Here is a 25,996-nt window from a genome sequence, read left to right as displayed (position 1 = left end):
TTTTAAAAAATAGGAATTAAAGGGGCGCCTGGGTGGCTCAGTGGGTTAAGCTGCTGCCTTCGGCTCAGGTCATGATCTCAGGGTCCTGGGATCGAGTCCCACATCGGGCTCTCTGCTCAGCAGGGTGCCTGCTTCCTCCTCTCTCTCTGCCTGCCTCTCTGCCTACTTGTGATCTCTCTCTGTCAAATAAATAAAATCTTAAAAAAAAAAAATAGGAATTAAAAACATCACACTAAAACATATATGAAAATTTTAGCCTACTGGATTCATCCAAATGTGTTCATGGACAGTCAGGCCAACTCATTCAGTGTCCACTCTGGAGGAAGGGTTCCCCTGACATCTTTTTGCACATATTTTAAATATTATCATCTGTCATTGGTTATTTTCACACTTCAGAAGTGAGCGTGTCACTATGGATGTACGTGGGCCAAGCTCAGGTGGGCCAAGCCCACCATATCTCTGCATTCCTGCTCACACAAGCACTAACAGAATTGTGCAATCTCCAGGGAATACTAACAAGCCCCATCAGGTATCATCCTGGTTTTACAAACTTTATCATGTTTATACCACAATACAGTGAAACTGATTATAAAACTCACCATCAATTTAGTACTAGCCTTTCCAAAAAGAATTACTACATTAAAAATCCTTTTTTAAAGAAATTTTCAATATTATACACTTACTCAGGCAATTACCTATCACTTCCTATTTATTATCATAATCTAAGTTTTATTCTAAGGCTTCTTCACATTCAGATCAAAAATATTCTTTTGACTCACTCTTGGCTACTCACAGCTATGAAGAGGGTTACTGTGACAAGCTGCATTTGTAACAGAGCCTCCTGTAGGACAGGCAAGATAATTTTGAGGCACAGTGAAGTGCTGAGGTTGGGGAACTTCAACTTTAATTACAGAGTCTGGGCTGACAAACTTCATAATAATATTAACTGTTCCTTTCAAAACTAAACCACAGAGTAATTTTTCTCAAGAAACTGCAAGCAAGAAACTAAATTTAAGTTAAAAGTCAACCTTGTGAGGTGCAACCAGTACAAATACTTCAACTGAGGCCACTGGAATATATACCTTCAATATATTGCTAAGTTTCCATATTATAATTCCTTCCTGGGCCTGATGGCTGACAAGTTTCCTTTGATATCAGTTGTAAGAGGCATCTCAATTTCAGAAACATTGTGCATAAGGCATACATATGGGACCAAGAAAATAATGCATAAATGTTATAGAATCATTTCAACCTTTATTTGGGAACAAGAAATTAACTGTATCTTTGTGTTAATGGAAGAGTTGTTGTCTTACATTGTCACTTTTATTTGCATATATTGCAGTTTCATGAGAGATTCCATTTGCAAGCTGGGATTCATTTATGAACCTATTGGTTTTTTTTTTTTTTTAATTGTGAAAAACACCACAAGTAGGAAAATCTGACATTTATTTAAAACAAAGTGTCAAACATCATACTGAAGAACCATCTGACAGGTCTCTCTGCCTCTTCCTTCAATCCAAAGAAACAGAATAAGAGTACACAGAGAGAAACAGAAGACAAAAATGCTGAACATCTAGGACTTGGTGATCACAGCTGGACCACAAGGAGGGGAACACTGAACTGATTGAACTGGGGATGCAGGTGAGGACTGAAGTTGGTAATGTGAAGAGTGGAAGCAAAACACGCCAGGAAGCCTGGAGTAGCAGGTGTGATGAAGTGGAAAATGACAGGCAGGTGGATTTGGAAAACAAAAACAATGAAGGGTGATGGCTAGTCCCTGGATGGAACAAACCAGCATAAGAAGTACGGTCTGGTTTTGTTGAACTGAGGTGTTCCCATGTGATAATGGTTGGCTAGCAGCATGCTTTTTGGCTGATCACATCTTTCATTCTCCAATTGGACCTTTAGAATTTTGAAGACACCATTAACCCAAGATAAGACAATGCCCTTTCACTCCTCCCCATCCTCTCATCTTCATCCCCCAAGCTCCAAACTCCAAGCAGCTTGTCACATGGACCTAGTTTCTGGAACTTCCAAGAAGAATAGAGTCAAATGCCTTATTTAAATGACATTATTTATAAAGCTTATATCAAAAATAATAAATTTCAGAGGCAAGAAAATTAAGAAAATCTATATAAGAATGAAGTGAAATTATTAAATTCACCAACTCCATTCTAGGCTTTTGGATAGTGTGTTGTACTAGTTAAGAGCAGTAAATCCAGAGCTCTGGATTTAGACCAATATAAATACACATCTTGATTTCACAGTAATGAGCTGGGTGACCTTGTATAAACTCTTCATAATCTTTTTAAACCACATATTTCTTAGATGTAGAATCTCTTTGGAATTGAAGAATTCCCCAAGGTAATAGAGACAATCCCTGGTACATTGAAAGTGCTTAGAAATATGTTAGGAGGTAGTGGGAGACCAGAGAACAGATCTTGCAATAACTATGCGAGAGGAAATTTTGAATTCTGTGGCACATTAAACTGTATCTATGTTTCTGTTGTTAATTTGCTGAAAAAATTTCAATAAATTCAAAAATCCTCTTCCCTTGGACGCTAAGGTTGGAAAAGAGGAATGTTGGGAGAGAGAAGTTTCTTGGAGCTGGGAGAAGATAGAATCACCTCCATATCCCTCATTTTTTATGATTATGTGGTAGAATCCCGTTATCCTCAAATCTATAGTTTTCCAATCTTTTACTAAGATTGAGAAGCAGTAGTGAGGCCATTTAAACAGTTTCTTAAGACTGACCTAAGGGTTCCAGATTTTAGTAGACAAGAAGAATCACCTAGGATGTTGAGAAAAATGTGATTGCCCTTTTCCAGAGATTGTGACTTAGTAAGGACAGAGTGAGATCTAGGAATCTGCATATTTGATATGGTATTTCTATCTTAATTTAAGTTTACTTAATTGATAATTAATTTAATTAATAATCCATTTAATAATATGTCAATATTTTTTAAAGCAGGTATTTGGCAGGGCAGTCTGATAAGCACTTCCCTAAAGCTATACAAATACTGTTAATTATGAAGAGGCTCCTAATTTTCAGAGCACATGTATTCAGCTTAAGAATTTCTTTATCTCATTTCTAGTTAGATTTCCCTTTCAACAGAATAACTAAACTTCGATCAAATTTCCGGAAGCAGCAGATTTGATGTTCATTGTTTTTTTTTCATAATAACTTATATATATCTCCTAATCCCAGAATTTGACTCTGCCCTGCAGTAATTGTGGCTAACGTGACAGAGTGTGACTTGAGAAAGCCATGAGTTGTGTTGCTACCCTTAACAGCATCAAAAACAATTGCATCAGGGGCACTTGGATGGCTCAGTCAGTTAAGCATCCTCTGACTCTTAGTTTTGCTCTGTGGTCTCAGCGTTCTGAAACTGAGCCCCACATTGGGTTATGTGCTCAGTGCAGAGTCTGCTTGGTATTCTCTCCTTTTCCCTCTCTCTTCCCCTCTGCTACACCCCACCCCCCACTCCCACCCCCAAACCTGCATGCATGTGCCCATCTGTGCACGCACACATTCTCTCTCTTTCTCCCTCTAATAAATAAATGAAATCTTTAAAAAACAAAACAACTGAATCAGCAAAAGTTTACATGAGTTCAAAAAGGCTGCCAAATTACCAAGTTAATACCTCAAGGGATCCAAACACTCTGTTCAAGGATTAAATCTGACATACAGGGGCACCTGGGGTGGTTCAGTCAGTTAAGCATCTACCTTTGGCTCAGGTCCTGATCCCAGGGTCCTGCAAGCCGTGAGCCCTGAGTCCCGCATCAAGCACCAGCTTCTCTCTCTCCCTCTGCTGTTCCCCTTGCTTGTGCTCTCTCACTCTATCAAATAAAATCTTAAAAAAAAATTCCAATATACATTTCTAAAGGTAATCACCTTAAGTTTCTATTTCATGGGAAAATTTTTTTTAATTTTAAAAAATGCATCAATTTTTGTTGTCAAGGAATTCTACTGTTGACTTCAAGTTAATTTTATTATGTGAGATGATCTTTATTCAGTCGATTTTATAAATCAATAAAATATTTAAGTTTCCTTCATTAAATGGGGAAAGGGAAAGATGTATAGATGATGACATCTGTGCTGCAAAGGGAAAATAATTGCATCATTAAAATTATAAACATAGGGGCGCCTGGGTGTGATCTGTCTCTCAGGTAAATAAATAAAATCTTTAAAAAAATAAAAAATAAAAAAAATAAAAATAAAAATATAAACATAAAAATTCTTTCTTATGTTTTATATATAGAATTTTATATATAGAATTTTTATATAAAAAATACATAAAAGAAGAATAATTAGAATGTATAATAAGTTTTGATGTGTTCTAATTCAAAGTACTATATTCCTGGAACATACCAGACACTCAATATTTATGTTAAATAAATGCATGTATATGTTCAAGGATGAATGACTTGACATTCACATAGGCATTTCAAAGTTATTACTTTTACCTTAATTAGTTCATTTTATAGTGATTGCCTTTCTTTCTTTTTTTAATATATATATATTTTTAATTTATTTGACAGAGATCACAAGTAGGCAGAGAGGCAGGCAGAGAGAGGAAGGAAAGCAGGCTCCCCGCTGAGCAGAGAGTCTGATACAGGGCTCGATCCCAGGACCCTGGGATCATGACCTGAGCTGAAAGCAGAGACTTTAACCCACTGAGCCACCCAGGCGCCTGGTGATTGTCTTTCTAATAAAATTCCACTACATAAAACTTAGTTCTGATTAAAGCTACTTCTGAGCTTTAATTTCATCAGTTTATAAATTCTTCAACATGTGAATACAATTTTGGATCTCATTATAGGCACATACATACTTTTTAAAGTTTTTATTTAAAGTCCAGGTGGTTAACATACTGTGTAAATATTCATTTCAGATGTACAATACAGAGATTCTTCACTTACATACAACATCCAGTGTTCATCACAAGTGTCCTCCTCAATCTCCATCACCTTTCTAACCCATCCCTCCACCCACCTCTCCTTGGGTAACCATCAGTTTATCTTCAATAGTGAAGAGCCTGTTTCTTGGTTTGCCTCTCTCTCTCTTTTTATATTTTATGCTCTCAATTAACTGATTTATGTAAATACCTAATGTCTAATTGTTTTAATGACATTGGTCCCAGTTGACTCCAGAATCAAATTAACCCATGGGGGATTTATTTGTGTTGTATACTTTCATTCACAGAGCATATATACCAGCTATACATTGACTTTTCTGGATAAAATAGAGTAACGCTATTAAATATCAGATGAAAGAGGTAGAAAAAAAGCTAATAAGAGTTTTTAGAAGTCAACCCTATCTTTGAGTTGAAAGAAATGCTTTTGGTAACAAATATTCATTAGCCTGTTTATTATTCTGTTGAAAAATGTATTCAGAGGTCCAAGACTAAAATGAATTAAAGGTCCTCTTTTTAAAAGACTAAATTGTGGTACATACATTTAGAAAGACATTTTGGAAATAATCATTTTAATAACCTGATTTAAAACTAAACTGTCAGACACACTGAAGACTAACATGAGATCTGAAGAATAAAATACTTCAGGAAAAAAGTCTATCTATAGCAAAGCGGATCATCATCGATCTCCTGAAGAAAAATGATAGTTTACTAAGCTGGAATTTTCCTATAAAGTGCCATACATTACACAAGAAAATAAAGGAAACTGATTTTCCTATTTCATGTAATACTTCAGAACACATGGATTTGGTAAAAACAAAGAATATTTTTATTCAAAATTAGACATTTTATCTTCAGAATATCAAAGTTTAATGTCCATGTGTACAAGTAAATTTTTACATTTCCATCAAAAATTAAATTTTAGAAGTATATCCATAAACTGAATTAGTCAAGTTTTATTCACTTCAACAAGCATATCTTAAGGGCCTACTAGGTCAAGGAGTCACACAGATGCCTAGTACCAAAAAAATGGATAAGTGCTTCTATCTTGAAGGACCCATTAAAAGGTGCTTAGGCAAACAGGAAGTCAAGAAGAAATAGTCAACAGGTTCCCAAAAGAAAAAACTATTCTGATAAATTAACAGCTGTTAAGCTACTATTTTCCTCTTCGGGAAAGCCCATTTTGCTTCACTTTTAAAGTTGTGTGTTTCACTTCCTTTTTAAAATTACTCAATTACTGAATAACAATAATATGAATTATATATGAGCCTTAGAAACTTTTTCTAGATCTTTAAGTAATTTTAAAGCTGTACATTTTGAAGCTTCTTGCAATAGACTTTTTTTAAAAAGAATATATTGTGACTGATTATGTAAATACCTAATGTCTAACTGTTGAAAATTATAGGTGAAAACTATGAGGGACACCTAGGTGGCTCAGTTGGTTAAATCGCTGCCTTCAGCTCAGGTCATGATGCCAGGGTCCTGGAATCGAGTCCCGCATCGGGCTCCTTGCTTGACAAGAGCCTGCTTCTCACTCCGCCTCTGCCTGCCACTCTACCTGCTTGTGCACGCCCGCACTCTCTCTCTGACAAATAAATAAATAAATAAATAAAATCTTTAAAAAAAAAAAAAGGAAGGAAGAAAACTATATGAAATTCAAATTTCAGTGCCCATAAATGAAGTTTTATTGGAACAGAGCCATGCCCACTCTTTTGCATATTGTCTCTGGCTGCTTTTCCACAATGGCAGAAGTCACATAGCCCACAGCATTGAAAATATTTACTATCTGGACCTTTACAAGAAAAGTTTGCCAAACTCTAATCTAAAGAATAGCAATGCACTTGGGGCTCCTGGGTGACTTAGTTGGTTAAGTATCTAACTCTTGATTTTGGCCCGGGTCTCCATCTCAGGGTTGTGAGTTCAAGGCCCACATTGGATCCTGCATTGGTCTCCGCATTAGGCATAGAACCTACTTTAAATAAATAAGTAAATAAATAAATAAATAAATAAATAAAAGTATAGCAATGAAGCTGGATTGAGAACATGAAGCTTTGTTAGCTCTTATTTTCCAGAGTTTACAAGAATGTTTAAAATAAACAAGATGTGTAGAGAGCTTCCTATATAGTTTCTCCAAGATGCTTCCTCTAGAAGTAGGACTGGTAAACCCCACCAGTAGGAGATTATTCTTTTGTTGCTCTCACAACCAACACTGGCCTCCAAACTCTGGCCTTGAACTTCTTCTAAACACAGCTGTCAGACATCTGGGATTCTGCCTTTTCAGCTTCATTTTCACATACTGACCTGACTGGTACAAGATGAAATTTGTGGGGCTCTCTTTCAAATTAAGAACTTCGAGAAAATCACTAGGCATTTGGGGGAGAGGGGGGAGAGAGGGGATGACATTGGGTAGAAGCTCAGTAGGCAGTGTTAAGAAAGTTCTGTGTATTTTAACAGGCTCAAAGTTTGAACACGAAACAATGACACCTGATCTTTTCCAGAGTAATGACAATCTTTTGTTAACACAAACACAAAATATTTCATGCTAGTAGGTGTGCTTTTATTTACTTAGTCACTGCAGACAGGACCTGCAGCCCCAGCCGATTTTCATACCGCCCTGAATGTCTATGATCTTAGAAATCAAATGTGTAAAAACCACTGAAAGAAGTGAACTTTCAGTGAGATGGAGGCACTTCAGACCCCACCTGAGTCAGTGGGTTTGGGAGGGGGGGGAGGTAGAATATCTAAGTAAATCTTACCTCCTGCCATCCCTAAAACACAGCTGTTGACTCCTGACACTCTCAAGGTGACTCCATAGCACAATAAAGCCAAACAAGGAGCCACTCTAAATCCTTCCCTGGACACTGTCCTGGACTTTTTACTGAAGAGCACGAGGACAGTATTTATAACCCTGTCACTTCAGACTTTTTAATTTCTCTTACCTCAATCTGGAAATCACTATTTTCAAATAGCTTTATTACCAGGCCTGGAGCCATATACATCATTTTCTTTTTTAAGTTTAAAGGGAGCAGAGGGTCCACTAGACCTCCATCCCCCACCCCCAAGCCTTCTCCCAATCTCCTCACCCAGCACATTTCATCCCTTTACCCAAGACAGAACATCTAGACATTATCCTTGACGCTTCTCTATCCTTCACCTTCCACTTCTAATCTATTGCCAAGCCTACTCCTGCTCCCAAATGTCTTTCTTTTTCTCTTTTTTATTCCTAAGATTTTTTACTTTTAAGTAATCTCTACACCCAATATGGGGCTAGAAATCATGACCCTAAAATCAAGAGTCACATGCTCTAATTAACTGAGCCAGCCATGTGCACACACACCCCCCCCACCCCCCCCCCGCAATGTCTTTCAAATTCATCTTTCTATCCCTACAGCCCCCTATTTCCTTGGCAAAACTGCAACAGCTTTGAACTGGTCATGTCACTCTTCTTGAAATCCATGGCTTTTCATTTCTAATATGATAAAGCCCAAACGAAGCTCACCAAGTCCCTTTTAATCAGGCCCTGACTAGAATTTCAGATGCATCTCCCACAAATCTGTCACATATCTTATGTTCCAGTCACAGGGAAAGTCTCTGAATTCTTTGAAGGTGTCATGCTCCCTCTTGCTGACAGTCCTATACAAAGTCTGCTGCTTCCATGGTTACATTTTTCCTAATGCATCCCCGCCCTCTCTGGACAATCTCCTTTAGGTGTCAACTCAGGAGTCACTTCTCCAGCAAGCCTTCCTTAACCAGCCTTAGACAGGATTGGATGAGCCAGAGTGTTTTTACAAGCCTCTGTGACTCTGGGTTGCAGAGAATTCATTCCACTAAGGCAACACCAATTTCTTTCTTGTCCATCTCAACTCTATTAACGCCCTGCATAGCATACAGAAGGTGGTGAATGAATGAACCTACAAAGGAAGTACTGCTCTGATTCAGCTCCTTGTAGCAACCTCTGGGAGATTTCTCTGATTATACCAGAGTAAAGCCCAGTTTCAGGGCTGAGAATCCTAACAATAAGGACTTAGCAGAAACCTTTAAATCATTTCCTTATCCCATAAGCAAGGAACAACCAAGCAGTCTTCCCCAGAAAGGCTAAGACCTGGCCATAAAGGGACACAAAAAACATTTGACAGAATAATTGTTCTGGGCAATAAAAAATCTGTCCATGGCCCTGCTTGCACTGACCCTTTTTTTATCAGAACAGTGGTGCATTACAAAACTGTTGAGTGTACAGTACCTATAAGTCTCTCAGGTTGATCACCATGGAATCACCATCACCACAAAGAAATATTTATTAAACCATTACATGCTGTGGTCTCAATACTATATGAAACGAGTCATAGAAAGTCCTGACATCCAGGGCTTTATAGTTAGAAAATCATCATTGATGCTAAAAGGCAGTAATAAGCTAACGGAGCTGCAAAGAGAATAGCAACCTTGACAAGCCTTGCCACTTGGAAACAGCTGCGAAAGCCAGGATCTTTCAGAGCTCTGTAAGAAATATATTCATTCTCTACACAGAACAATCTAATTGAATTTTTACAGGTTCCTTGATAAAAGAAGACTAAACTCCGGGCTGACACTAAACTCAATAGTTAAACCACTTTGTAATGCTAATTTCCCTTTCAAACAACTACCAGGTAAATTCTTCCAGAGCTGGTGAGAAGCCTCTGAAATGGTAATGTTTTGCTCTGGCGATAAAGTACTGAACGTTTTGGATACAATACACCTTCCGGCAGGGTCCACAACCAGACCTCCGTTGTAATCTGTTTTCCCCTCTTGACCTCATTACAGCTCCAGGATTTGGTTCCAGGGACGTGCTTTTACACAGATGCGTCAGGAATCCGTGGAATCAAAATTGCCAAAATTGCTGCTGAGTCAGAGTTGTTTTTAAAAATTTAACAAACAACATATAGCTGCATGCTAAATGGTTAACACCCTTTCCTGATGGTTTCGCAATCCTATACTTACATTGTAACTGTATCACACTGAAATAACAGGTTCCTGTGAAACAACACTAACAATAATAATACATCTTATAGTGGTGCTCCTTTAAGGGCCTTTTAAACAAGTTTGAACATTTATGTATTGAATATTATCATACTAAGTCCTACTTCCTCCCACAAAACACAAACGGAAAATTGGAAAACCGTGATTTCCCTAGTGTATCAGTTGGCTCCAAGGGATATTTTGTTTGTCACATCAAACATAAAATATTGATGGGGCGCCTGGGTGGCTCAGTGGGTTAAGCCTCTGCCTTGGGCTCAGGTCATGATCTCAGGGTACAGGAATCAAGCCCCGCATAGGACTCTCTGCTCCACAGGGAACCTGCTTCCCCCTCTCTCTGCCTCCTCTCTGCCTACTTGTGATCTCTATCAAATAAATAAATAAAATCTTTAAACATAAAGTAAAATAAAATATTGACGAAGGAGTTTAAGAAAAATAGATTCCACTTCTCTGTTTAAGAAGGAATTGAACATTAAAGCTAAACCATAAGCTATGCATTTTCTTGCTGTTGTTGTTTTGTTTTTTTAAAGATTTTATTTGTTTATTTGACAGAGAGGGAGATCACAAGTAGACAGAGAGGCAGGCAGAGAGAGAGGGGTAAGCAGGCTCCCCACTGAGCAGAGAGCTGGATGTGGGGATGGATCTCAGGACCCTGAGATCATGACCTGAGCTGAAGGTAGAGGCTTAACCCACTAAGCCACCCAGGTGCTCCTTCTATGCATTTTTAAGTATATAAGAATACTCCTGGACTGTCAAGTAAGTAATAATTTGAACCACTGAAATACACTTCAAAAATTAAGGAGGAGGGGCACCTGGGTGGCTCAGTGTGTTGAGCCTCTGCTTTCTGCTGGGGTCATAATCTCCAAGTCCTGGGATCGAGTCCCCCATAGGGCTCTCTGCTCGGCAGGAAGCCTGCTTCCCCCTCTCTCTGCCTGTCTACTTGTGATCTCTGTCAAATAAATAAAGAAAATCTTAAAAAAAAAAATAAAGGGGGGGGGAGGAATTTTTTAAACAACCAAAATTAACTAAAAGGAATTTAATTATATATACATGTATTTTACATGTTAATATATATACATAACTTCAGTTTCGGTCATATTACACGAAAGAGATCATTTTAGAATTCAGAAAGTTAAATCAATCAAGATTGACACATCCCAGGTTGGAAAATCTGAATTGTATTATACATGATCGGCAAAAGGTGGATGGATAAAAAGGGATAGTCAAGGACTGATGTAGGGAGTCAACATTTGACAGTGTTCAGACAACACTGTCCAAGAGAAGGAGGTATCTGTTCTAAAAGTGGTCTCTTTCAATTCCTCTGGAAGACAAAGCCAAGAGAGCATAAGAAAACCCTGGGTCATCCTTACTGGAAGACATATGTGCACAGACTGACTAGATGGACTCATGGTATCCAGGCTCCTTGGCAGCTGAACATCTCAAGATGAATTGTGTGTCTCATGTTGGCCTTTTGTTTCATGCATCTATGTCTTTTGATCTGCAGAGGCTCAACTTTGTCTGAGAGACAAACCTGAGATAATGCATGTGTATTGATCAGGATAAGACTAGACCCTTGTTTGAATGGCCAACTGATCTTTCTCTGCAGTGGTTCTACAAATGCCTGCCAACAAACTGCAAAAGTGTTTATGACTCTATTTTTGATTCTGCCGTAATTTTAAGATTTCCTCATGCCTTACCAACAAGTAGTGAAATGTAAATACAAAGTCACTATATTTTTTACAATATGCCATAATTTATATAATCAAATAAGTATGGTCCCCTTCAGAACTGTGATCTTCATGGTTCTTCCATTATAAACTGATTGCAAGTATGCTTCTGTTGCTCAAAGCACTTATATTTAAAAAAAAAAAAAAAAGCACTTATGTTTTTCTTCATTAGGAAAGGTCTATAAAGTTTGCAATACATTTTTTTTTTTAAAGATTTTATTTATTTATTTGACAGAGAGAGATCACAAGTAGGCAGAGAGGCAGGCAGAGAGAGAGAGAGGAGGAAGCAGGCTCCCCGCTCAGCAGGGAGCCCGATGCGGGACTCGATCCCAGGACCCTGAGATCATGACCTGAGCCGAAGGCAGCGGCTTAACCCACTGAGCCACCCAGGTGCCCCGCAATACATTTTTTTCAATGAAAATTCCTAAACTTAAGTAGCACTTGGCTTTAACAAAGCAAATTCTGATGAAGAATCTTTATACTATCAGCATAGATTTGATTTCAAGATACAGCCATAAGTCATTTAAGAGCAAGTTCCAGTCTGGGTAATAGGATTAATAATCTAACGTAAGCTACAACTAAAAATAATGCTAAACAGTAATGGGCCCATTATATACCCATGAGAAGAAACTTATATACTATTTTTAAAGGTAATTTCATAAAAAGAATCTGAACTACTTTGATCAAAAGCAGAATGTTTAGAATGAGTTTAGTTTTCATTGATAGCTATTTTGATTCACCATACCCATTCTAATACATAAATTCTAGTTTGTTTAAAAACCTCTCATTACTTTGTATTTAGTAGTTATGAAAGTATCTTAGGGACATCTGGGTGCCTCAGTCATTTAAGCAGCTACCTCCGGCTCAGGTCATGATCCCAGAGTCCTCGGATCAAGTCCAGGGTTGGGCTCCTTACTCAGTGGGGAGCCTGCTTCTCCCACCACCTGCCCTTCCAGTTCCCCCTGTTTGTGCGCTCTCTCTCTCTCTCTGACAAATAAATAAATAAAAACTTTTTAAAAAGTATCTTAAATTATTTGGTACTTATTAAAGTATCTTAAATGATTCTATTATTAAACTGAGACTTATGTAATTCTTGGCCTTAGATCCTAATATTACTGTATTTACTCTTTGATCTTATTGACATTTCTCTGTGGAGTTTATCAGGAACCCCGTCCAGTTTTTGTTTTTGTTTTTAAAGATTTTATTTATTTATTTGAAAGAGAGACAATGAGAGAGAGCATGAGAGAGAAGGTCAGAGGGAGAAGCAGACTCCCCGTGAAGCAGGGAGTGAAATGTAAATACATTTCACTGGGACTCACTGACCCTGGGACTCAATCCCAGGACTCCGGGATCATGACCTGAGCTGAAGGCAGTCGCCTAACCAACTGAGCCACCCAGGCGCCCACCCCATCCATTTTTACAAGACTCTGTGGCACTTGGATTCTGTGGGGCTCTGACAATTCTTCAAGCATTGATCTAGACTCCTGGTATGGATGCCATGACTACATTCAAAGTATTCAAGACTTCAGATGTCTTTCAAATTTTGTACTTGATGCAAAATTAAGAAAGTACTACTTAAAACTATCCCAAACTTTACTAGCTTTTCCAATAATAAAACCTGAACAATGAAGGATTTAATATAATCTATAACCCAGACCATAATAGCTTTACCCTTTGATGACTCTGAAACTGAATGGATCATATTCAGAAAGTTAAATTCTAAAGTAGTTAACCTGCCATTCTAGTTGAGATATTACCTAAATTAAGTTCTCATCCAGGCCCATTCTTACAGACTGATAGTCACACAATTATATTCAACAAAGATGAATTGAGGATCTGATATAAACAAAGTGCTTGGTATTATAATGAATGTAAAAATATGATAATAAAACTAGCTAACATTTACTGGGCTAACCACTTTACATGCATTTTTCTCAACAGATAAACCCCTAGGCCTTATGTCCTATTAGTCTCAAGTTTTAAAGATCAAGTAACACAAATACAGAGATGTTAAGGGACTTGCCTCAGGTCACACAGCTCAATCTAAACAACCAGAATCAAAACAGTCTGAATGCAAAGGCAAAATTCCTGACCCCAAAGCAATAGTGGTCAATGCAGAAGGTAAATTTCTGACCCTATGCAGAAAATAAAATTTTTACCCTTTTAGAATTAAAACCAAGAAGAAAATTTATAATCACTGCTATTTTAGGTGATTGTCAGTCCCCATAAATAGTAGAAACTTAACTTTTAAAAAATACACCTCTTTTTTTAAATTTTTTTATTTTTTAAAGATTTTATTTATTCATTTGACAGGCAGAGATCACAAGTAGGCAGAGAGGCAGGCAGAGAGAGAGAGAGAGAGAGGAGGAAGCAGGCTCCCTGCTGAGCAGAGAGCCCAATGCGGGGCTCCATCCCAGAATCCTGGGATCATGACCTGAGCTGAAGGCAGAGGCTTTAACCCACTGAGCCACCCAGGTACCCCAAAATACACCTCTTCTTAGACCAATTTATTATGAAATAGTTTGGAGAACAAGAATGAGTATGCTCTTAACAAACTCAGTGGTGATTATAATACATTTTTAAATAAGTCAACCTCAAGGCATTTTTTAAAATTATCCTAAAATATATGAGGTGATCTGCTAAAAAAATATTTTGATAGATTAACAGTGATCTAATTTAAATCAACAATGTATTAATTAAAAGTTCCTCAACACTTAGAAGTAGGTCTAGGATATTCATTTTTCTGCAAGCTGCATTTTAGACTGATTGGCATTTATGTTCCTCAAAGTGCTCTGCTAAAAGTCTACAATTTATGACAATTAGCATTCTGATTTTGTAAATAGTAGGAAAATAAATGGACAGATAATCCAATTTTTATAGATGGGGTAACAAAAGGTGCTGAAAACATAAATACTAAAGGTAATTCTAAAGAGTAAAGTCCTACTCTCTTATCCACAGGGATGATCAATGGTCAGGAGTCATTCCTTCACACCTGAGTTCCACACTTACTGCACATGCAGAGAATAAAACATAGATAAGAGAGTCTCTTCCCCCCACACACATATGGGCATATTTATATTTGGCTTTTCTGATACAAAGTATGCTGATTCACTGGTTAATCATGAATCAAGTAATATTCCATGACAGATCTATACCTATTCATTCATTCACATAATGTAACAGGAACAAAGTAGATACAGTATTCAAAGAACACCTCAAATTTAAAATGCTACATCTAATTACACTTTGCCTAAGACTCTGAATTTAGACTGCATTTTTAAAAACATCATTAGATAAAGTTCCAAGCTTTTATGACTCATCACATGCAAAGGAGGATAAGAGTAAAATTTATTACATGTCAATTCTGCATAACTTCAGTATCCTGTCCTATATCTTCACATTTCCATGATCATTCTGAACTCCCACCCACTCCCCTCCCCCGCACCCCACGCTTAAATGTGTAACTTGCAGGGGTGTCTGGGTGGCTCATTTGGTTGAGCACTGGACTCTTGATTCCAGCTCAGGTCATGATCTCAGGGTCTGGGATGGAGCCCAGTGTTGCCCTGTTTGGGATTTTCTCTTTCCCTCTGCTCCTTCCCCTCTCTTAAAAAAAAAAAAAAAAAAAAAAAAAGTTTAACTTGTAGAATTTGTTTTTCTTTAAAAAGATATTTCAAAGGATTTGCTTTCATCCCTAAAAAAATAATGGAATGGTGGCAAATACTTCTTAGATTTACTCAGTATCGTAACAATAAGAACTTTAAGGTCCTCTTACCCACTTCACACATCTCCCTCCAAAAGTGTTTTCTGAGCACCTACTATATGCAAACATTGGCACTTGGAATAGGATGCCAAAGACATCTAAGTTTCCAAGGCACTGAGTGGCGACAGTAAGAGACCAAATTGAAGTACTTGTTATCAACAAGGTTCTCATTCACTAATTAGAAAAGTTAAAGAAAACCCTTGCACAGTAGCACATTTGGGTCTCCAAAGCGCAACTTTCAGTTCCAAGTAGTTCAGACTTCAAAGTTAAGCTAAAGTTCTCTATTCAAACAATTGGCTTCCCTTTATTCTTTCTTTCACGTTTCCTATTTTGTTCACAAAACCCACATTCTCTCCCATAACAATGAATGATAGCGCATCTTTATAACAAACAAAAAAGCTATTCCTCTTTCCCCAAAACCCAGCCCATACACACACGCCCTCTTCTTTCGTGGGCACGTGTCCTTCCAAAACTCGGCAGGACACCCCCTCACCTGAAAAAAAGTTTGGAGAGGACGCTGGCCTTCTCCAGAGGCGACCTCTGCATGGTCTCTGCGGGCGTCAGGGTCCCTGCCCGGGCAGGCTGGACTCGAGCTCCTAATGCCAAACGCCTTACTCCTCTGGCACAGGCTGCTCGCCCCTTTTTCTCTGACCTGCTGTGATGTCATTTGCTTCCAACCCCCCCCCACCCCACTTCACACACCTCCCCTTCCCTTTAGCTCCTTCCCCCGCCCCCACTGCCCAGGTTAAAAGCTGGGCGCTGCCTGGTCCAGCCCCCAGTTTGCCCTAGCGGCTTTCTCCACCCTCTGCGCACCCTGACCGCTCCTTCTCTCCTTCGCTCCTGGCTGCTCCGCGTTTCCCTTTTCCCATTCTGACTCCCAGCCTTCCTCCCTCACGCGCGTTCCTTCCAAGCCCGAGTCCCTACCGTCAAGCCCCCACCCAGCCTGCAGGTGGGGGACAGTCGCTGCCGCTCTCTGAGTCCTGTCTCGGACGCTCAGCGGGAGCAAAACCAGCTCAGCGGCAGTCTCCTGGACCCTTCTCCGCGCCAGGTTCGGGGGAACGCGGGGCACACGGCAGCCAACTTCTGAGCCTTTTTCCTCTCACTTCTTCCGAGAACCTAGCCAGGCTCGCGTTCCGTTTTTGCAAGGTGCATTCTGCAGGGAGAACGAAAATATGTCTCTGCTGTAACAAAATGCAGCCTCAGAGACCAGAAAAGTTCGGAGGCAACGAATGCTGTGTTCACCTTAGCGCTTCCTTTGAGTGTCGGAGGGAAGAACCAAGCCTTGTTAGTTTCAGGCTTAGGTGAGCTGAGTGCTGCTCAAACCCTTGGGAGACGCACTCATGGGGGGAAATCCTATAAGATGGTAATCGCTTTGTCCTGTACGCTCTCAGGATTTGTTCATTGTCTTAAATTTTCAGCCCGGCTTTAGTTCTGAAGGAAGGTTTTTGTGTGTGTTAAAGACTAAGATGACAAATCGACAGTGTGTAAACTAACCCGCCCTCCTATAGATTTCCTAGTCTCGGTCAGCAAAACACCTTGACTAATACACCGGAAGGAATCCAGTCTTTGAAGGGAAGGTAGTGTGTTAACCCCGACCCTGAATCCTGTTGTGTAAAGACAAAGGTACATTGAATTTAAATTGAAAAATTCAAATGAAAGTAACAAATTTAGTCTGATAACTGCCTACAACTAAGGAAACTACAAGTAAGGAAAGGGTGTTTACTTGTAAATTACCATATTGTTGATTGTGGTAACCCAAGTACAGTACAAATAAAACGTGCATTTCACAGTAACAAGAATACACATTTAAATTAATAAACATATTCAGCAAGTTTTTATAGCTTCACTTTCAATTTCAACGATATCTTTTTTCCATCTTAATCTAGGTTGTATAAACATTTAAATTCCATTACGCTAAACTTTAACAGTAGAGAAAATAGAGCAAAGATATAAACCAAAATGCATGGAGTGAGATACCAAGAAGGAACTTCAGCATTTCTAATTCATGATCCTTGCTTCAAATCCTATACCCATGTTTTCCTCTCTCCAGTCTCACATACAAATCAAGGTTCTTTCACTCAGTCTTTATTATTGACTTTTCCCAGGTATGTGATTGAACTCACTCCATCCACTTCCCCACCTCCACTCTATTGTTTGCTTTATAACTGCTAGTGTGACCCATCAAATATAGTACACACATTTTGAAATGAATTAGTAATCAGTTCCTCTTTGTTACCAAAGAGCAAGTGATAATAAAGGGATTAACAATTATATCCAAAGAACACAGAAGCTGACCAAGTGGTATGGTTTGAAAAGACCCCAAGTATGTTAATCCATCACCTTCCTCTGGAAAGAATAAATAAAATAGTGACTACTTCTTGAGTTCTTACTATTTGCCAGGCATCATCCCCTGTAAACCTTTTAACCACCATGTAAACAGGTGTTATTTTCCCCAATTTTTGGTTAAGGAAACAGACAAGAGCACTTAGGTAAATGTCTGTAATGGTAGAGCTAAGATTCAAACTTGGTCTAATTCCAAACCAGGACTCCTATCAGTGTATAACATTGGTTCTAATCAAATCATCCCTCCTATATTGATAATATTCTATAACTTAGAAATGAACCCAGTTTTTCTCCTCATATTGGTTTCATGAAATCATAACTGCTAGACCTATTCAGGACTGAGATAAGAAAGCAAAAGTCTACAAACCAAGTAGCTATTGAAGCTTTATATTTTTAATAAAAGACATTTAATTATGATATTCTATTTTAAGCATGTACATGCATGCATACAGGAAGACCCCAGATTTTTATCGTAAAAGATTACACCCCAAATTTGTTCTGGGCATAAGTAGGATATCACTATTATTCAAACATTAACACTGTTAGCAGATATGAACAAATGAACTGATACATGATACTCTAAATTTGCATCTAGGTACATGCAGGGAATGCAGACTTATGCTCCAGGAAAGTGCTCAAACATGGATGAAGGTCATAACTAAAATCCTAAATGTGGCTTTGAGATGTCAGGGATAGGAAAGAAATCAATGGCCAGGATGAGAATGGAAAGAGGTAGTAAGAAACCATGATGCTCTTCCCTCCAAGCTGCCTAATTATCAACTCGTAAAATTTTATTATAATAGCTCGTATTTGTTGAGCACTTACTGTTTATATGCCAACTGCTGTGTCAAATACATGACATGCTTTGCCTTTTTAAATCTTTATAACACTCCCATGGGATAGGTATCTTCTTCATTATCCCACATTAAAGGTGAATAAACTAAGGTACAAAAAAGGCTAGCAATTTCCCCAAGCAAGTTCCACAGTAAATAACAGAAAAAACAGACTTGAACCTAAACATTCTGTTGCCAGAGTCAAGCTTTTACCCACTATACATACTTCCCTGACAGAATTTCCTACTGTTGTAAGCAGAACTGATATTCAATTTAGAAGATTATCTGCCTGGTTGGCCAGTTGGTTACATGGTGGCATGCAACTCTTGATCTTCGGAGTTCTAAGTTCAAGGCCCATATTGGGTACAGAGATTACTTAAAAAATATTAAAAAGATTAGGTGGCCATTTGTATATTATTGTATATTTGTATATTGATGTTATGTATATGCATTTTACCACAATGCATTTTACCACAATGCATTTTACCACAATGCATTTTACCACAATGCATTTTACCACAATGCATATACATAACATCAATATACAAATATACAATAATATACAAATGGCCACCTAATCTTTTTAACATTTTTTAAGTAATCTCTGTACCCAGTATGGGCCTTAAATAATTGTGGTAAAATGCATATACATAACATCAATTTACCATCTAAAACCATTTTTTAAATGTACAGTTCAGTGGTAATACCCTCACATTTTTGTGCAACCATCACTACCATCCATCCCTACAACCCTTTTTATCTTGAAAAACTGAAACACTATACCCATTACACAGTAACTCACCATTCTCTCCTCCCCCTAACCCCTGGCAACTACATTATACTTTCTTATCTTTATTATTTTGCCTTCTCTAAGTACCCTCATAGAAGTAGAATCAGATAGTATTTGTCTTTCTGTGACTGGCTTATTTCACTTAGCATAATATCCTCAAGATTTATTCATGTTATAGCATATTGTGGAATTTCTTTCCTTGTTCAGGCTAAACAATATTCCATTGTATGTATATATCACATTTTGTTTATCAATTCATCCACTGGTGGACACTTGGGTTTTAGCTCTCCTAACACTGCTATGAACTGTGGTATATAAATTATGTGGCATCATTTTAAAAGTATGTTAAAAGGAAACAAGAAGAAGGGTACCTGGCTGGCTCAGAAGAAGGAGCATGTCACTCTTAATCTCAGGGTTGTGAGTTTGAGCCTCAGGCTGGGTATGGAAATTACTTTTAAAAAATGAGTTAATAAGGGATGCCTAGGTGGCTCAGTTGGTTAAGCATCTGTCTTCTGCTCAGACTCAGGTTATGATCCCTGGAACTAGTGATCAAGCGCTCTTGTTGTACTCCTGACTCAGCCAGGAATCTGCTTTTCCCTCTCCTTCTGCCCCTCTCTCTCCCCCAGCGCCACCCCCACTTCCACCCCCACTTGTGCTCTCTCCCTCTCTAATAAATAAATATTTGTAAATTAATTAATTAAAAATGAAAAAAAGGAAGCCAACATTTATTTAGTACCTACTATGTGTTCAGCAATGTGTCATATGTATCCTACAAATGATCTGGATATATGAAAGCTTATGAGATAACCATCCTGTCATAAGTTACTCTGCCAGATGATGCCTCAAGTCCCATCATTAGATATCACCAGAGCAAAACTTCACTATACTTTACTTACCCATTAGGTTCCATTTCATTTGAGAGTGTTCCTCAGATTCTTTCCTGAGAATGGGCTTTAATTGTGATAAGTAAGTAGTGGCCATGAGTGCACTGAAAACAGGCCAAGTAAAACGAGGAAGGGAAAAGTCGCCCCCATCAGGAAGCTCATAAAAAAGGAGAATGGCAAGGCCTTGTTAAATTCACGTTCATATAGGCTGGTTCTGCTTATAAACTCATCTAAGAGGAAAGGACAAGGGCAGCCAAGGCTCCTCAGTGTGCTGCAGCGATGACCAAGCATTATGTAAAGACACATTATATAGACCTACAAAGACATTTCAGACCCAGATAGAGGTTCCTGGCACATGAGGAGGCCAGATGATCATTTACTTTTACTGCTTTCACCAAGTTTGATCTGACAATTCTATATGTTTATAGATACACATAACACATACTTTTATTTATATATACACACTTACCCTTTTTGTCCCACAACCTCCTTGGAGACAGGAAGTGTGTCTTCTGTTTTCCTTTTACTCATCTTTTGTTTAGTAATACAGTCTATGCAATCAAATAACAATTTTCTCTTGGACTTACTGACCTAAGAGTTGAAATATTATCCTCAAGGGGAAACCTGAAGATGCTCAAGAGATGGATGATTACCATCAATCTTCTGGCAGGCAAGAGCTTGCCTTAGCACTTAGCACTGCTAAGGCATGTACACAGAATATGGCAGAATCTCTACTCTTCAAAGCCCAGACTCTACCAGGGATCATCAAAATTCTCTGAAGATGGTAGCACAGCATAATTGAAAGAGCTTGGGCTTTGAGAAAATAGCTAAATTTTCAATCCTGGCACCACTACTTACTTGGCTGTATGGTCACATTTCCCGTGTCAGTTCTCTTCCCTGAAAACGAGGTTAATCATACCTACCTCATGCACAGCACAGTGAATCCAGACAACAATATTGTGCTATAACCATCAACCTCGCTAAGAGACTAGAATGTAACTATTCCAACTACTAGAAAGAATAATTAGGTAAGGTGACAGAGGCGCTAATTATCACGACAGAGGCACTCATCTTACAATATGAGTGTGTCATTAATATTTCGTACCCCTTACATTTACACAATGTTACATGTCAAATATATTAATATTATAATTAAGTTAAATTATAATATTATAATTAAAATAATAAAAATACCCACCTCACCAAGTTGTTGAATGGATTAAGTCAGGTTCTTTCTACCTTGGCACTATTGACATTTGGGGCTAGGTAATTCACTGATGTGGTGGACTGTCCTGTGCAGTATAGAATGTTTAGCAGCAGCTCTAACTTCTACCCACTGAATGCCAGTGAAACTAGCCTCCCACCACCACCCAAGTTGTAAAAACCAAAACTGTCTCCAGAGATTGCCAAATCCCCTGGAAGGTGGCAAGGGCAAAATTCTCTTGGTTGAGAATCACTGGATGAAATTACTTAAATATGATGCATGTAACAGACATAAAGTGTTTCAAACTGAATAAGCACTCAATGAATTTTAGAAACTGTTGTTATATATCACTGGTGATAAATCAGAAATCAGTATAGCATTGCAAAAGAAAATGCTACAGAAAACTGAACTCCCTAAGGCTATCGGAATTCTCAGGAACATTGAATTCTCTCATTCCCTCGGAAGTTATTTGCTTGTATTTAGGAAAGATGAAAAGGGGGAAATTTAGGTACTTTCCCAACTATATGGTAATTTACATTTAGAGGCAGAACTAGATTTTTGTATGGTGCAAGTCCTCACTCCTTTGCATTGAAATGACATTTGAAACCTTTGTTTTTCAATTCCTTAAATTTTCAGCTCATCACCAGTCTTATATTGTTAACTACTGTATCCAGATAGAATTTGGCACCCTGATGGGTCTTCTGTAAATTAAAGGCACTTCCTCATAAAGGAAATCTTAAAGAGACCCAATCTGTACAAAATGAGAACTTATTAGTGCTATTAATAAACTGGAATAATTATGAACAATATTTTCAGTGATACAGCTTTGTCATGAGTCTAAAAGCTAATAATTCTGGGGTTTTCTAAAACTGCTGTTGATGAAATGTTTCATATTTATGCTGGTTTTCTTTTCACTTTCCTGCTGAAGTTTTTTTAGAAACAAGAGAATTTATAACACCAGATTAAATTTTCACTAGTGGTATCAGGCTGAAAGCCAGGTGCAATCTACAGCATTGAAACTGTGGTCTTATATATATAGACTCTAGGAAGAAAAGTGATAGTTTATTCCTTCAGGTGAATTCTATAATAACTTATATGCTACATAAAAGAGTCACATTTGGAAAGGCACTGGAGTACAGCAGGTAGTTAGTTATAACTATTTTCCCCCAAGTAGATAATTTATAATAACAACATGTAAATAAAGAAATATGTGAAATAAAGAATAAGGGAAACTCAGTGGGAGACTGTTAATGCACCTAGGAACTAAAAGTAATTATGAATGTCTTGACCCTCAAACCCCAACATGTTGTATTATTCTTGTTGTCTAATATTTGGTAGAAGTTATTGCTCAAGTTCACCTGGAAATAAAAGCCATCCTCCCTTCCACCCAGTTTGAAAGAGTTGCCCCTGAAAGCTTGCAGAATTGTCACTGACTGATATCACAGATGGCATTTTTAGCTATAATTTTTTTTAAGAATCATTTGTTTCATGATCACTTCTTATACCGATGAACATCAAGGATACAACAGGAAGTCAATTATTCAAGGGAGTTCTTGTTCAGCTGGGAAACTATAACTTGAAAACCCCTAGGTTCTGCTTTAACTTACCCTACATTGACAGAGTCTGTGAGATCTTATTGTTTTAGGACACTATGCTGGTCATTTATTGATCTTCAAGTTCAATACAATGGGTGAAACTATGGTGATGAATCCGTATGATCAGAAGGACAACCAATTCCTGGTTCTCTAACTACAGCTCATTAGCCCCTACTGCCCACATGTCCACGTCTCCCAAAGTGACTGGAATGTCTTCATTTCAAAGGCTGTTAAGAGGCAGCACTGATGGAACTATGGCAAAAGACTCTGGAACTCTTATTTACATGTGCAAAAAATTATATGTAAAGATAGGTATGAAAACTATCTAAATAATTTTTGGATCAAAGCATATCATGCTAACTAAAGAAAATCAAATTGATGAATACGTGTCATAGCTTTCCTCTAAACAAATATGACTGTCACAAGGTTTTACAAAAAAAATTAAAATGGTAATTTTTTATGATAGCAATTTAAGCTTAGCATGATCTTGTTTTTGCTAGAAAACAATACAGGTTTTATATACCAGTTTGTTGCGTAAATTGTATTGCATACCTCAGAAAAAGTTAGCATATTTGATTATCACTCTCATTCCCTTTCACAGAAGAAGAAACTGAGATATAGAAGCTTAAATGCCAAGCATCAGTTCAAGAAATAGAGCCAGAATCTGAATGAAGCTGCAAAGCTGGGCACTTAATCACCACGCTGGGTGTATAACTGGACCATATAGGATTGTTTTAAGAGGAGCTGCCTTTTACAGTTTGCCCATTTGCTTCTCTGTTTAGCTGAAAACAGGTATTTATCACAAAGGAGTTTCTGTTTCGTTTTTTCCTTTTTTTCTTCTTTTCTTCGGAATCCACTAAGACGACTGTTCATTATAGGAATGTAAAGTAGGTAGGGATCCACAGGGCAGTAAGGACTGAAGAAAAACTTTTCTTCTTTTCTTTTCAGATTCAACATAGTTAGGAATTATTTCATGAGTGGAGATGATCCTGACTGAATTGTTCAAATATGCATGCCAAGGGTGCCCAAAGAAGACATGATACACCATGAGAGAAGAAGTTTAATACCAATGCCTACTGCTTGGTGGGAGATGGGCCACTTAGCCGAGGAAACTGGAAGTCTGCCTTTACGTACCCAGCATGGGATGCTGGGTAGGCTTTCAAAACTACTGAAGAAACTTCGGAAGTCCAACTTATGAAAAAATTTCCAGGCTTCTTGCTAACTTCAACATTTAAAAGTTAAAAAGCCATGTGACCTTACTTGTATCCCAAAAAGTAGGTGAAAAGAGACATACAAGTTGCATATATATGTTGGCATGAGCATTGAATAAAAGCTTGGAGGGACAGATGTAATAATAATTTCATTCCATAAATTTCTAAACATTTCAAGTATTTCTGCAGAACAAGCGAAAGGAATGCATCCTGAGAAATAAAGTGGCTTTCTGACTCCATTCCACAAATGTTTTTGGAAAGCCTATAGTGTGCCAGCTTTTGGCCAGGAAAGGGGGAAAATGAACAAGACAGAATTCTATTACAACTTTCAAAGGGCTTCTTGGATCTTAAATTGCTACTCAAACTGACAAAGCAAAGCATTAGTTGCCTGAGCCCAGAGGAAATGACCAGCATCAGTGTTTCTTTCATTTACTCTGGATTCTTGTTGGCCCTGCAAAATCTACAGTAACTCCCTAAATCTCTTTCACCTCCCTTTCTTTTACCCCCAACCGCAGGCCTGCATTCTTTTCCCATTCCTGGTTTGGGGACTGAAAACAAAATCATCTCAGAGATCATTACATCTAGTCACAAAGATACCCTGTGAGGAGTAGAAGAAAAATCCTTGCTTCAAGTAACTTTAAACATTTGACCCATAATCTGCTTCCACCACCGGTAGTTCACTAGAAGATAATATTCTGATAAATCTTAGGAGTTTTATGTATCTCTTTACATATCTGTGTAAGAGCACAGTATACCACATTTTATTTTTTGCATGTTAGGATCATTAATTTTTAAAACACAAACATATAAAATAAAACACAATTTTTAAAATTCTATCTTGGCAATTTCTTCCTTAAAACAAGCAAACACTAAAAACTTCCAAAATGGGAGGTGCCTGGGTGGCTCAGTGGTTAAGCCCCTGCCTTCCACTCAGGTCATGATCTCAGGGTCCTAGGATCAAGCCCCACATCAGGCTCTCTGCTCAGCGGGGAGCCTGCTTCCCCCTCTCTCTCTGCCTGCCTCTGCCTACTCGTGATCTCTTTCTGTCAAATAAATAAATAAAATCTTAAAAAAAAAAAAAAAACCTCCAAAATGGGAATGTCCCAGTCCTCTGTTTCTCCAGAAGACTGTGCAAACTCCTCACTCCTCTCAGAAGCCTGTGAGGAGCAGTAGTGGGTTATCACACACCTGGGAATGCCAACATCAATCCCCCAAAGTAAAGCAGGAACTCCATTCCTCATGCCCCTCAGGGCCCACAGGGTACTTGTCTTGTTAACTGTCAGACAACCTGCATGCCTTCAACACTACTAGGGAACAGAAACCTTGAACGTTTCTGCACCTGCCAGTGCTTGGCACTGTGGGAACCCGGCAACTGACAGCTCCCTGGAGGACAGCCAGGCTGGGTGGAACACACAGTCCCACGCTGCAGGCTTCTTGCCAGGCTCCAAGCCAGCCCCCAGCTGCAAATGTGCTGTTGTCGCTTTGAAGACCCACTTTGGTTATGATTCTACTTGTCTTTAGGAATTCTTTTTGTTAATACCTATTAAATAATAAAGCAAATGAGTCTTGGAAATGATCAGGTAGGGAAGACCAGCCTATTTGATAATTAACGTTATATCTTGTTTGCTTTCAATAAAGTGAGGATTAAAAAAAAATTGCAAAGTAAATTAGATTTAAAGATCTGAGAGAAAATGTAGACCTCTATTCAATCTCCTGAGTGGAT

At 38.3% G+C, this 25,996-nt stretch overlaps 1 protein-coding gene and 1 long non-coding RNA gene across 4 annotated transcripts in view; one reads left to right on the top strand and one right to left on the bottom strand.

Annotated features, from left to right (window-relative positions):
* CFTR (CF transmembrane conductance regulator) overlaps nt 1-16,450 on the bottom strand; it is a 168,941-nt gene extending 152,491 nt beyond the window's left edge. Inside the window, exon 1 of one of the 3 annotated variants that reach the window (XM_045062911.1) lies at nt 16,338-16,450. Coding sequence is in view for 2 of the 3 variants with exons in the window: in XM_004741906.3 (XP_004741963.2) it covers nt 15,907-15,959 (53 nt within the window). In the remaining variant the exon portion in view is untranslated. Of the gene's footprint in view, nt 1-15,906; nt 16,115-16,337 lie in introns of those variants that run through there. The other 2 variants (XM_004741906.3, XM_004741904.3) reach the window with 2 other exon arrangements.
* LOC101672280 lies at nt 16,355-25,079 on the top strand. Its single transcript, XR_006601387.1, has 3 exons — nt 16,355-16,461; nt 23,664-23,854; nt 24,011-25,079. It is a non-coding gene; the product is annotated as an uncharacterized LOC101672280 (long non-coding RNA).
* The last annotated feature ends 917 nt before the right edge of the window (nt 25,080-25,996 follow it).

This window comes from Mustela putorius, unplaced genomic scaffold (genome assembly GCF_011764305.1).
Source record: "Mustela putorius furo isolate JIRA1106 unplaced genomic scaffold, ASM1176430v1.1 tig00003845_pilon_pilon_pilon, whole genome shotgun sequence".
Taxonomy (NCBI): domain Eukaryota; kingdom Metazoa; phylum Chordata; class Mammalia; order Carnivora; family Mustelidae; genus Mustela; species Mustela putorius.
This window is presented reverse-complemented; position numbering and strand designations above follow the sequence as displayed.